Genomic DNA, 14,239 nt, shown 5'->3' on the forward strand with positions numbered 1-14,239 from the left:
GGTCTATCAGAATACCATTTCTCATTTCACACAGTGGTGCACTGACAACTATCTATAGAGTTGAATGTGGTCAAAACAAAAGAACTGGTCATTGAAACAACAACCCACACTGGACTTAACACACTCCTCATTAATGGTAAAACAATAGAACAGGTAGACAGCTTCACATATCTTGGACTCACACTGGACAATAGACTTAGGTTTGATCAACGCATTACATCTATTCAGTCACGCTTTCAGAAAAGACTCCATGTAATTCCTACACCCACACTTTCTGATATGAACAATAAGGCCATCACACGACTAGCACTCTTGATATCAAATGACACTGACCATCCTCTGTATCGTTTCTTTAATCTCATGCCATCTGGACAAAGATACAGAACCTTGCCATGGAAAAAGGTTCGTTTTAGTAGGAGTTTTGTCCCCTCAGCCATCGCGGCATTAAACAAACTGCCCCGCCGATAGGATGGTTCTGTACACAGTGGGGACCTCATGTTTTGTTTTTGTTTTTTTGTATTGTCTTGGTGTTATGTGCTCTGTGTTGTTTTTGATGTGGGTGTTGAACAGATTGTGAAGACAAATATCCTTCAGGACAATAAAGATTATTATTATTTTTATTATTATTATTACGTAATACTTTCCTACATTCCCACGGACCAGTTTAAAACCCATGCTATACAGTACATTTCGGCCATTTGAAAATAGCATAGAATAGAATAGAATTGATACATTTGAAAACTTGTGAAATGGGACATTCTGCATAATGAGTACTTTCTACTTTTGGTGCTTTAAGTACATTTTGATACCAATACTTTTGTTTTGTATTCTGAATACTTTTACCTGTAACTATTTCTACATTGTGGTGTGTAGAGTATGCTTCCACCACTGTGCCTATACTGTAATAGAAGTAAAACCATTTCCTCAAAGGATTTTCTCTTCACATTGAGTCACTATACACACTTCCACGAGGAAGCACTATGACCTCGCCTGTTACTCACAGCAAGCTGTTGAAATAGATGGATAATAATAGGAATTGTGTCATTTCATTATCTTCATTGTGGTCCTAAGCTCTCAGACGTGTTTGTGTTTTATCCTTTTGACAGAAATCCATCCATCCATCCATCCAATACATATCAAGCTGACAAAATGTGGGGTTTCATGTATTAAAAGAGGAAGCAAAACAGTTGTGTACAGGGCTACAGGCCAATATGAGTCAGTTTTTAATGAAGAGAGGTCCCATAGAGACAGGCTTTTAAGCACACTTTAAGCACACAAATGTAAAAAACCCTGAGTCAGTTTTGTCCTGGGAAAAAAACATGGGGGTTTCTTCAGCAGTTCTTCAGCAGTTATTTGCTGCCATAAACAACCTACAGTATAGGCTACAATGTACAGTTCTTTTAGAACAGTGTTTCCCAAACAAAGGTCAAAGGGTCATACTCATGAGTCATGACCCATTTTGGGGTCAGGCAACCATTATTATGGCATCCAAGTATATCTTGTAAATAGCCTAGCCTATACAAAAGTGGTGAGTGGTGCAACTCCCCTCTCCCCTCCCCCCCCTCTCTCTCATTAGCAGGCAACAGTGCAGCACTATCTCTCCCCGCAGGCACACTGTCGCGCACAGACGCGTCAGAAGAACCTGACGCCTTTCTTCTTCGTGGGGTTTTTAGACAGCTGGTGGATGGAAAAGAAGCTCCACCTCCGCGGCTGACTGACGCGACAGACAGATTCCCGCTCTCCTTTTATTTAGCCTACATGAACCACTTGAACCCTAGCATGATATATATTCGCAGAATGCAATGCGCTGTGAGCTTGTAGCTATTTTCGGCGAAGAGGTACCGTGTAACAATATTATCACACGAAAAGATGAAATTACATCCTGGAGGCAAATGATAAAAATGGCCACCAATATAATAAAAAAGTCAACCAAGAACAAGATTCCTGTACAGGATCTCCTCACTGGTCAACAAAAACACCTTGAAGACCCTAACAGGAGCCCTTGTACAAGGTTCGACTACGCATGCAGTATTGGTACCACAGCACCTGAAGCCCTTGAAACAAGTCTCCAGGCTTACCAAAACAAACTGATCGGGCTACTACTTGGCCTCACTTCCAGAAACCACCACACCCCTGCCCATTTTGATAGGCTGGAATGGCTTAGGGTTGACGACAGAGTACAGCATCTTGCCATGGGCCTGGTCTACAAGATTCGCTACACCACCAAGATACCCATGTGTACATGTCTAAATACTTCCTTAATGTCAATAAAGTCCACACTCAAAACACCAGAGGGAGTTCAACAAACCACGTGCAACCCAGATTCAGCTCAAACAAGGGGTTGAATTCATTTTGCTCCTATGTGGTTGTTACTTACAGAGCTCCTGAGGTTTGTTTTATCATTGATAAAGTATCTTTTTTGCAGATTTGGTCATGGCAGTTACAATGTTTTTTGTTGTTGCTTGTTTCGTTGTGTTTTTATGTTGCCCAGCTGAGCTTGGTGAGCACTGTGCTTGGTGAGCTTGCATTTTAGCCAGTGACCTTGAACCATAATGAAGGTCCTTTCACATTTTGTCCTAACCAACCTGACACATCATGCTCACATGACATGAACTCATAGCACTAACCTTGTGGTCCCACTAGTGACTATGGCACAAACACCACTAGGGGGAACTCAAGCCTCACAAATTAATTTCTTGGCATGTTATATTTCTGTTAAAAGCATATATACCACTTTTCTTGTAATTATGACGTCTAAACAAACCAAATCAAATAAAACCAAATTAAGTGGTAAACATTATTGTATTAAACACATAGTTATATATAATATAGGCTACTCTAAGCAATTAAATAATAAATAATTAATGAAACACTTTGTGATCTTGAACGCTCAACAACGATGACGTGACGACACCCTGGTCTAAAAGACATGTGATTGGTTGGATGTCCTGTCAGTCTCGTACCTTCCTTGTCGACGAAAAGGAAATACACGGGTAGGGATCCTCCTATTCCATCATGGCGGGATGCATGAAAGAGATTAGCATCGTGACTGTTGAAAATATAAAGTTTATAGTTTTGCTGTTGTTGCTTTTCTGTTTGCCCCAGAAATCGTGCCAGGCTACAGGTAAGGAGGTCCAACCTTGGGTCCAACGTACCACCTTACAAAGACTTTAACCGGATACATAATGTAACGAAATCATCTTTCACATGGCATGAAGCTAGCCTCGGATCAAGAGACTATCGTATCTGTATTTTATTATCGAGTCTGACTTTCACTTTCGTAAAGTAAGTAGTAAAACTAAAAGTAAAAGTCAGACCTCGATCAAATACATATAGACGCCCTTCTGTTTTGACATTATCGTTTGTCATGATGTGCAGCCATGATTCTTTCTAGTGTTTGTGACTTTGTGTTGTCTAGTCTGCTTGTGTTGGGGAGCGCTTGTTCTAAATCAAAGTACTGCACAATATATTATAATGCAACAGCAGGAGGTTGTGTTTTATTTAGCAGTAAACTACGTCCCAGAGTCCAAACTTATTATTATTACGGAATTAAATTATAGTTTCTAATAAACGGCTGCAGCAGAATGTGCCTTTCCATCTGGCATTGCTCTAAATCAGAAAGACAAATGACTGTTTTCTTGGCATCTCAATACAAATATGCAAACTGACTTGTTACAGGTTCCAAGCCTCAAGTAATTAATATCCAACATGACCAGAAGCTTGAAAGTTCAGTGTTTAGCTACACAGGGGCTAACCACTTCTGCTACATCAATTCCATTGTGCCTGGCTGGAAACAAACTTGGACAAGAATTCAGGTATGTTATTGTTTGGGCTGTAGACTTAGCACATATTTTTCTTTGTCATTGACTGTACATCCAGTGTTGCTTTATAACAACTCGCCAATATAGCCATATACAACTGTTTTCACTTGGCGTTAAAGCTACTGTGTGAATTGTGAAATACACTTCAGGCCTGATGATGAATTGATGATCAAACATTTATGTCAGGTTGGAGTGTGGAGTTCAAAAGAGCTCAAGGTGATAGTTGCTGAAGATGAGGAGAAGCTTAAAGAACTGGAAAGCTTTGGTTTTTGGAGCATGGTTCAATGGTTATTGCATGAGCGCTCCAATGAAACCAACATCAACGTCGGCTTATTCAGCAAGAAGAGATGCTTTAAGGTTGAACCTGCAGATGGAAAAACACCGTACACAGTGAAGCCCATCCGCAGTAAGTGTAGGAAATCATAAAAACTATCTTCCTAGTTTCAGATATATATAGTTTTGATAATTTCTTAATTTTCGTTCTATTACAGAGTTTGATATCTTTTTGTTTGCGGTATTCATGGCTGGGGTGTTCTTGTTTGTGTTTGCAGACACACTCAGCAGGTAACCTTTGAATTTTCTAAATTCTATTATGTAATGGTTTGAACCAGTATCCAATATTGTGGTTGGATGATATATTTTCAATTAACATTCTATTTATTGATTTTTGTTTCCTCTGAAAAGGAGTCAGGTATTTTACTACTCTACTGGCATGAGCACTGGGTTGATTGCCTCCCTCATCATTCTCATCTTCATCATGTCACGCTTTTTGCCAAAGGTAAGAGCATTCGATTATTGCTCATTCATTTCCCTACACCTGTTGTGTCATGTATATTCAGTCACTGATTCAGTTTTTGCAAGATGAAATAACGTTACCTTGGTGTCACGTTAATTGTTTTATATTTCTTGTTTCATCCTCGCACAGAAAAGCCCTTTCTATCTGCTAGTAGTCGGAGGGTGGTCATTCTCAGTTTATGTCATTCAGCTTGTATTCCGGAACCTAAATATGATTCTGCGAGAACACTGGCCCCTGGTTCTTGGTATGTACTATTTATGAAAAGAACAATCATAGGTAATGCCTTTAAAGGTAGCCTGGAAACTACAACTAGATAATTCTTCCAGTGCAAATGCAGGTTCTACACAGAGATTCTATAGTAATAATATATATATATATATATATGCACTGTGTCTGGCCTTGGCAGGCTAGGTTAAAGGGATATTTCACTTTTGTGTTTGGTATGTTTGGTTTGGGGTCATTTTAACGTCTGCTCTGTTCTTTTAGCACCCTAGACAGTTTCTAAGTTGCTTGTTTTCAGTATTTAGGTATTTTATTTTTAATATGTTTTGGCTTTTATTTTTTATATATATAAATGTTTATTTTATTTTTACATTTTGTTTCCCCTCCCATAAACATACAATTCGTGTAGGTGTGTAATACATGGTACATAACCCTCATTTCCCACCCACTATACCCACCCACTCTTCCCCGATGCAGACTAGAAATTGGCATAGGCATTAACCTCGCCTCCCCAGGCTTTCCACCGCCTCGGAGGAAAGCCTGGTCTCTGTTTCAAAAGTCCGTATGATCCGGGCTGGGGCCGGATGATGTGGTTACGTCATGTTGTAGTATTGTTTTGTAGTCGCCAGACAGGATGAACAGGCGGCGACAACTTCCTTTTCCCTCTCAATAAAAGCTCTCGCTTACGAGAGCTTTTATTGCTTTTAATCAAACAGGAAGCAACAAACGGCTTCCTGTTTGTTGTAGGCAAACCATTGCCTACAACATGACGTAAGCATATCCGGCTCCAGCCCGGATCATATACCGAAATGAAATGGTGCCCAGGCTACATAGGCATAGGCCTATGCATTCACCATTCCCTTATTCATATATCGCTCATCTCTGGGACTACTGTCAGGGTTTTTACATGGTCGTGTAGAGTAGTAGGATCAGCAAAGGTCGTCATGAACGGGACTCGAACACGCAACACACTATCGGGACAGAGCCTATATGTGGCATGCGCCTGGACCACTAGGCCAGCGGGCGCCCCATTCAGACCATATTGTTCATCATTTGTTTGGAAAAGGAAAATAAATATATAAAATCAATGAATGAAAAGGATAATTTAAAAAACAGCTGCCTCACATACCGTATTAGAAGATTAATTTGATTTGATTAATCTATTATGGTTAAACTGAGTTTGAAGTTACGATCATTTTCAACAGGAAGAGGACGTGTAATAAAATGTAGATCAAATATCTAAGTAACTTAAAATTTGTCTGGGGTGCTCACAAAAGCCAGATTAGACGTTAAAATGACCCCAAACAAATGAATGAGTACCAAATAGACTGCCAAGTGCTTGTAGACTGTAACAATAGAGTAATTAAAGGATAGAGACATAGAGTAATTAAAGGATAGAGACTGAACTGGAGCGTTAGCCCCCCCCCCCCCCCCCAGTTGCTCAGTGGCGTTTTGAAGCACCCGTAAGACTGCCGGAAGTACAATTATAATGGCTCGAGCGAGCGGAAGTTTAGCCTAGCCCCGGACCTTGCATGTAACCATCCCTAGGCCAACAGTGGGTTTGTCAGCAACAGGCACCACAGTACATATGGGGGGGGAGGAGGAGAGAGAGAGAGAGAGAGAGAGAGAGATTGGCAACGACTGAATTGGTTCCTCAGGTTATACAACAGTATCTTTCTGTGTTCCTCAGGTTATACAACAGTGGTGGGGTTCATCAGTTTCGCTGTTTGTTATCGTTATGGTCCCCTAGTGGACAAAAGAAGTGTTAACATCCTCTCCTGGACCCTGCAGCTGTTTGGCCTGATGTTGATCTACGCAGGGATTCAGATTCGACCTGTGGCGTTGGCGATCATCCTGGCAGCTTTATGTTCCAAGACGTTGCAGTACCCAGTATCATTGGCACTGTCTGCATGGCGGTACATATTTAGATAATTAGCAAAGATTGACTGGCAAAGTGTATTCAATAATTGTAACTACCTCCATTTATTAAAAAATATGTCTACTCTTTTGGTAGGCGAGTGATGAGTTGGCATTGTCAGGTTCATATTCATTCTCAGGAGCAGAATCATTTCTTTCTAGTTTTGGAAAGACTAAATGTGATTTTTTTTTTTTAACTATTGTAGCTCATAGAAAGATTTTCAGAGCATGCTTTTGGGTTGGAGTTTTCACAACACACTCAAACTGAGCTATAGGTCTGTTGTGCAGGAAAATCAAACCATCTCTGCGTCTGCGCTGGAAGCCAGAACCGCGTCGACTGCTCACTGAAGAAGAGTATCAGAGACAGGGCGAGGAGGAGACACGGCGAGCTCTGGAGGAGTTAAGAAAGTACTGTGCCGGTCCACAGTTCAGTCCCTGGAAGGCAGTGTCCAGGATTCAGTCTCCCAAAAGGTGGGGAAATGGCATTGACGATAAAAAATAAGTTTGCTTGAAGTGCACACGGTCATTGGAAAAAAGTAATTCATGCACCCCAAATCACCACAAGACTGTCATTTGGTAATATTCAACCAGGGCAACTAGGGATACATTTCGGTTTCAATTTAATTATGGCCAATTCATGCTCCAAAAATGGATATCCTAGCATGTATATTGGCTATTCTTTATGTCAATGTTGTACAACAAAGTATAAATCGGGTATTATGTGTTAATCAAAAATGTGCCTTTGTATCACCATTTTGAAATGTTTTATTCCTAATGTTGTGATGCCCAGGTTTGCAGATTTTGTGGAGGACTCACTGCACTTGTTGCCAAATGAGGTGTCTGACCATGCACAGGAGTATGGTTTTGGAGGATCCTATTTTGAGGATGATCTTTTTGCAACTGATGAAGATGAGGAAGATATTAAGCCTTTCATGAACTCTACGGGATAAAGAACTTGTAAACCAAAAACGGAACTGAATGGGTCAAACATAGCCCTTAATGAAAAGTGTTTGGAGAAAGAATGGCTTCGCAAATCGTGAACTTGACTAGATAACCCACTTTTGAAAGGCCAGTCCACACCAATGCAACCTTTATCCCCAATGGCAGTTGTAAGAGTTGCAATTGTGTGGACTGGCCTTAAAACTGTGTTGTTGCAGGAGTTGTAACTAGTTGCATTGGTGCGGTCTGGCCTTTGGTCCAGAAGTTTTTTCTTTTAAGTGTGTTGACCAGTGACACTACAGATTATCCATACTGCATGTGTGTTTTGTTTTTTTGTACAAGCCACATATGGCACCCTTTTTCTGTGTTTGTTTCTATAGATGAACGGTTGCACAATTCTTTTTTTGTGAGTTCTTGGAGACTAGGGTTATATAATTGAAGACTACTGTCTTAGGTTTTTTTTTAATTAAAGCTTGTACTTTTAAAGTGTTTAATTTGCATCTGGTTCCCATGTAAATATGTAAGTGAAATACACATTCAAATTATTTTTTTTCCTCTCACAAAGGACGCCAATAAACATGAAAATATTTTGTATGCATTTTTGCTCCCACTTATTTAAAACCATCATTATAATAGGACATGGGTTTTCGACAGGTGGTCCGTGAAGGTATTGCATGTGGTCCCTGACCATGCATTTAGTAATGTAGGAAAGGGAAGATTTTTGTATTGACCACAAGTTGAGAAACAATGCAGTAAATGACGCTTGATCGATGTCAGTTACTGGGAAGTCGGATGTCAAGAACTTCCACAGAAAAGGGAGTGAGAATCTCATGGGAAAACTGTACAGGATTGCCTGGTTAAGTCACCATTATAAGGAAATGTGCCCATAATTATTTGCATGTCTGTGCTCGCTCATACATACAGTAAGTTACAATGAACAGCAACATGATTTTAATATGGAAGGTTAATTTTCCCCCCACACCACACCAGTGGTCCCCAGGTTGATTCTCAGTCAGGGTGGTAGTCTCTGGTTCATAATCAGTTGAAAACCCCTGATATAGGATATAAGGTTGGTATTATTTTAACATGACCAACAAAACAAATCACAAGGTTTCTAGCTGCACACCTACAGTATAGTATTATATACTGAATATTACATTTTATGATTGAAAATTACCATACAAAATGTGTTCTATTCTGGTTGGTTCAGAAGTTTATTCTGGATACTTTAAAGGCAAGATGGAAATACAACTATTTGTATTTTGGAATGTTTAAGACGAAGCATTCAATCTGTTGTATGTATTAAAGTGGATTGGGAGGGGGCTAATGTTAAACCAGCACAGCGCCACATGAATAAGCATACAGTAAGTAGGCAGGCCATACATAATTTGGCCTCCAGATAAACACAGCTGTTTCTCATGCTTACCAGTAGCTTTTGTATGCATCTGGATATTAGGGAAATGCTGCAGTACAGTATCTCAGGGTTGTGTAAAAATGGCTAGTCTACAAGCTCACCGCATGTCGCAGACGCGATGATTGGGAGCTTGTAGATCTGCTATTTTTGGCATGTGACTGCCGTACAACTGAGCATAAATTAAGCATAGACAGCTTCATGAATAGTATCTTACAAATATTGTCTACTATTGTCAGTTATCTGGAATGTGTAAAGGGAAAGCAGTTTACTTTAAAAAGCCCAGTCTTATAGTTTACATTTTGGTGCACTTTTTTGTCCTGTAAATTATACTGGATTCCAAGAAATCTCAGGGAAATCTATGAAAAATTACAGATGTACCTTATATGAGCGCTTTCCCCGGTAGTTTGCATGCTACTGGATACATTGTATCTCTCAATGCAATATAAAACTTGGTGGATTAGATTGTTATCGTCTGTTATTTAATTTTTAAATCTGTAATTAAGTTTAACTATTTACTGGCTAATCCCATCACTTTGTCATGCGCCTAATGACAGTCCTACTTCCAATGACATCAATAACATGCATCAAACAGTTCATACAGCACTGAGGTCGACTGTATTAACAGCTTTTCTTCTTGCAGCAAAAAATGTTGAAACAGAACGGGGAGAAACTAATAATTACCTTATTTTCTATTCAAGCTAGGTGTTGTAGTGGATAAATAGGCCTCTGTGTTGCAGAAAATTCACTATTATAAGAGTACAGATACTTTATTAGCTTCCTCTAAGACCACGGTGCCCATATTAACTCATCTGTCTCCTGCTAGATTAGTGGCCTTGTGGTTAGTGTCCGCCCTGAAACTGGGAGGTCGGGGTTCGATCCCCGGCCGGGTCAAACCAAAGACTATAAAAATGGGACCCAATGCTTCCCTGCTTGGCATTCAGCATCAAAGGGTTGGATTGGGGGGTCAAATCTACTAATCAAATGATTCCCGAGCGCGGCTTCAGCTCACCGCTCCTTGGCTGCGGCTCACTGCTCCAAGAGATGGGTCAAATGTGGAGAACAAATTTCACTGCGGTAACGTGTGTGACAAATCATATGACTTTGAGATCTCCCTTCGTGGCCCTCTTCCCAGAAGTGAAACCATTTGTTTATCATGCTTAGAACAAGTTGAGTAAGAAAAGTATCAACTTTTTATGCTTTTCATCGTGAATCATCGTTTTCTGCAACACAGGCCTATTTTGCCACTACATAGGCCTATATTTCTACACTAGTGTCAATGGAAATTCAGCTGACTTGTCACCTGCATCATCCTTACATTATGGAAAAAAAAATCACTGACATTTAGTTACGCCTTCTGTATTGTTTTGTCAACACGGTATTCGACAGTGGGTAAAGAAAAATGCAAATATTTGTAATTCATACATAGTGGAAGCGAGTCCCCATCTATTTCTGTATTTCATATCATGTTTCAAACAGCTGAGAGAAGTATGATTATTTGCATGATCTGCCCAGGTACATCAGTCAAATTAACTGTATTTCCTGTACTTTTCCCCCCAAAACACAAGGAATGCCTTGCATAGTTGAAGATATAACCACTGAGATACACCCTCATTGAGGCGTCATGTAAAGTGCCTGGAGTTCCCCACAGCTCAGAACCTGGACCACAGTTAGAATGCTTTCATGGTCCCCATGCAAACTGCCACTGAAAAGTTTGTGACCAAAGGTGTTGACTGACCATCCAACTAATCAGCATGAAACTTACGGTTGTGTGAGAAATCCTGTCAATTGAGTAGATAATGATGCAGATCACTTTTATGCTACTTGGAAAGACCAGGATTACATTTTGGAGCATATAATCTGCATAGTAAAAGGCATTAGGAAGCTTGCGATATTTAATTCTGTCATCCATGTATACATGTTGAATGTAATCTTAAAGAACATGGAAGGAAATTGAGACGTGTAGGTCTCAGATACTAGTCTAGTACACTGTGGTAATGCATGTAATCTCAGATTCTCAGATTCTTATGTACTGGCACAAAACCAAAACTCACATTTTAAAAAACGTGAATTCAGATGGCAGTCGAAATTCTACATCTGAGACAAGGGAATGTTGAGGCATAAAATAATCTATAAAACATCTGCAGTTTTTTTTCTCTCCAAGAAAGTCTCATCAGAAAGAAGCCTAGCTAGTCCAGTGTCTGACCACTTACCGGTACAAAACAAAACATACATGAGAATGTCCATAAGTGAAAAATTAAGTAAAAAATAATTCAGTAACCTACATAATCAAGTTCAGTGCATTTTGGTTAATTTGTTTCAAGCCACGAATGGTAGCACGAATTGTTACCTTCATATACCGTACATACTCCTCCCTCATACAGTCTGTACAGTCGAGACATGAAATTGCCTCTCTTCTCCTCGACCATGAAACCCAAGTTGTGTAGGTCACTGAAGCCTAAAGCTGAACTTCAGTCTTATTCCATTGTGTCAGTATTTGTTGATCCCAAAGATCCGTACTCCATGGAACTGGGGCAACTTTGGGAGGAGGACACTGAGGAGGGAGCTTGTGTTGATTAGGAAGTGAGTGGCATCATATTTTGTGTAGAAACTGGCAAGAATATACCTGGAGGAGAGTGAGAATTAAATCATGTAGATATATTTGGAAGACAAAAAAGGTAGGACGCTATGGATTTCACTAAGCAGCATGTAAACTTACAGCACGATGGGTGAGATAGTGAGGAATTTCCGAGAGGATGTGAATTGGATGCCATAGTCCATCTGTTCCCAGTGTGTCAGCAGACGAGCTTTACCTTGGTCTGGTGTCTCAAAAGGAGTACCTTTGACCGTGTGTAAAAACAAGTACATCACCTGTAGAGAACCCACAGATATGCATGAAATGTATCAGTCAACAATAATGTCAGAACACAACCTGACAAATCGAAAAGGTGAACATTAGTCTGCCTACTTACCCTACAAGATCTCGCTCTACACAGCTGATTCAAATTAATGATCAATGCTTATTATCAAGCACCCAAGTCACTTAACAAGCCATTTAATCCCCATGCCGAAATTCAGGTGTGATGACCATAATTCACACAAGGCCTCATGGGACATGTTCTACCACAGTGAGATATCACTTCAACCAGAATACCATCTCTGGTAGTCTTTTAAACAATAATTTAGTGCTTTACAGCAACTTTTACTGACCAGATTATGGATTACGTTAGTGAGGGTCCAAACAATTGGTACAGTGAAGAATGGAATGCTGAGGAGGACTATGTGCAAAACGACGGTCAGCAGCAGGTATGTCAGCCATATGCCTCTGCTGTTCATCACTCTTGTGTTGGGGTTCACCTCGCTGTGAGCTACGCCCACATTCATCCTGAGAAAAAGAAATTATGCAATGTAAATTGTGATGGTAAAGCTCCAGTCCATCCATCTTGATTTGATATGAGGCCTTTATAAATGTTGCAGCAGCTAAATGTAGTCCATGTCTGCACATTTACTTTCATGTGTGTTTTTATCCTAGGGCCTGATGATTTTCAAATTAAGTTTTCTTATCCTTGTCTCAACGATGGACATCTTTCTTTAAAATCAATGTTTTCTTGTACAAAGGGTCAAATGGCAGTCTACAGTCACATAATTTAAGTGTTTAATAGTTTCTCATAGACATGAGTCGTAATTAGAGGGCGTTTTCTTAATTATGGTATCTATGGATGATAAACTCCAATATCGCACCCGTATAGATAACTTGGGTTATGCTTTGTCTGTCAAGTCTTTGTTTCATAAAAATCCACCTAAGCAACTTTCTGTCAATAACTTCTGTGCAGTGGTTATTTTCCTATGTTTGTGTTCATGATTTTGTTGGAAATCACTCAACAGTCCAACATACCACCTGTTTAGAAATTGCACATATGCAGGAGGCAGCAGGACGTGTTACGAGTATTTACAACCTCTGACATAACCCATGACATAAGACTAGGCATGAACAGCATCTCATCTCAAAACGGGAAGGAAGAAAAGCAAACAAATATGATAATATTCTAAACAGTCATCATGATTAATTCATGTAGGCTTTCGTGTGAGGGAAGTAAGGATGCATTGTGCAACAGTGGCTCTTTGGCATTAAGATACGAGGCATTTATGAACTGATCTCACTTCAAAACAAACAGGAAAACGCAACAATAAGTAATTAAGTCAATATGACAACCTAATCCAAACAGGCATGATAGGAATTAGGAAGGAAGTTGTTTCATCTATGGCTTCAATGTAATGGGAAGTAATGATGCAGAACATTAAGTCATACTTGGCAACAGTGGCTCTTTAGTAAAAAAAAAAGTGGGAACATGGATTTTTACATCACTATTCCTCTACTAACTTCTCCTTTAACACATGCGCATAAGACACCGCCCGGCTGGAATGCAGTGTGTCAGAAAACGTGCGCAGCAACTCCAAAAACCTCCCCACATCACTATTCCACTGCAGTCTGCACTCTGCAGCAATCCACGTCAGTAGAAAAAAACTCAAAACGTTTCCAATGCAGTTCCAACTCGCGAACTGCCTAAACGTTTCAACGTTAGCTAGCGACTTCATTTAATGGAGTATCCGGAATGCTCGCTAACGGCGATCGTTTGCTCGCACGCACGCTACAATTAAAATTGCATAATATGACGTGTTAGCGTCTACCTCTGTTGACTAATGTTATGACACTTAAAGAGCAGGTTTAGATACACTGATGTGTGTGAACAACGGAGACGTTTTCGTTTAACTCGCACAATCAAGTTTAAACACTTAGATCCAACTTTTCATTTCCAAGACACTCACCTTCCTGTTTATGCTGTTGACCAGGAAATCCCTGCGTGGTTGACCACGCCCTCTATTGGCTAAACCAGTGGTTCTCAAAGTGTGTCCAGAGACCCCCATTGGTCCTTAAGGTGGTTCCAGGGGGTCCCCAGCGAAATGGGTTAACTTTAACCGGTTTAACCCTATTTACATAGACTAGTTTAAGAGAAATTGGAGGAAAAATATATAATACATTTGGAAATATCTAGGTCTATTGTTGAAACATTTTAACAATGGCCTACACACAATTGGGGGGTCCCTGGTACAAAACATTTTCAAAAGGGTCCG

The 14,239-nt window shown here is 40.0% G+C and overlaps 2 protein-coding genes across 2 annotated transcripts; one reads left to right on the forward strand and one right to left on the reverse strand.

Annotated features, from left to right (window-relative positions):
* The first annotated feature begins 3,009 nt into the window (after positions 1-3,009).
* nemp1 (nuclear envelope integral membrane protein 1) lies at positions 3,010-8,289 on the forward strand. Its single transcript, XM_080764924.1, has 9 exons — positions 3,010-3,124; positions 3,679-3,815; positions 4,008-4,227; positions 4,313-4,385; positions 4,506-4,599; positions 4,747-4,861; positions 6,530-6,755; positions 7,045-7,227; positions 7,547-8,289. The coding sequence occupies exons 1-9, from the start codon at positions 3,016-3,018 to the stop codon at positions 7,704-7,706; spliced, it is 1,317 nt and encodes a 438-aa protein (XP_080621050.1). The 5' UTR covers positions 3,010-3,015; the 3' UTR covers positions 7,707-8,289.
* Positions 8,290-9,398: 1,109 nt separating this feature from the next.
* On the reverse strand, positions 9,399-13,977 carry ormdl2 (ORMDL sphingolipid biosynthesis regulator 2). Its single transcript, XM_080763650.1, has 4 exons — positions 13,934-13,977; positions 12,317-12,491; positions 11,826-11,977; positions 9,399-11,732 (listed from the first exon to the last, which is right to left on the reverse strand). The coding sequence occupies exons 2-4, from the start codon at positions 12,488-12,490 to the stop codon at positions 11,597-11,599; spliced, it is 462 nt and encodes a 153-aa protein (XP_080619776.1). The 5' UTR covers position 12,491; positions 13,934-13,977; the 3' UTR covers positions 9,399-11,596.
* Positions 13,978-14,239: the final 262 nt, after the last annotated feature.

This window comes from Protomyctophum bolini (assembly GCF_963924005.1).
Source record: "Protomyctophum bolini genome assembly, chromosome: 5".
NCBI lineage: Eukaryota > Metazoa > Chordata > Actinopteri > Myctophiformes > Myctophidae > Protomyctophum > Protomyctophum bolini.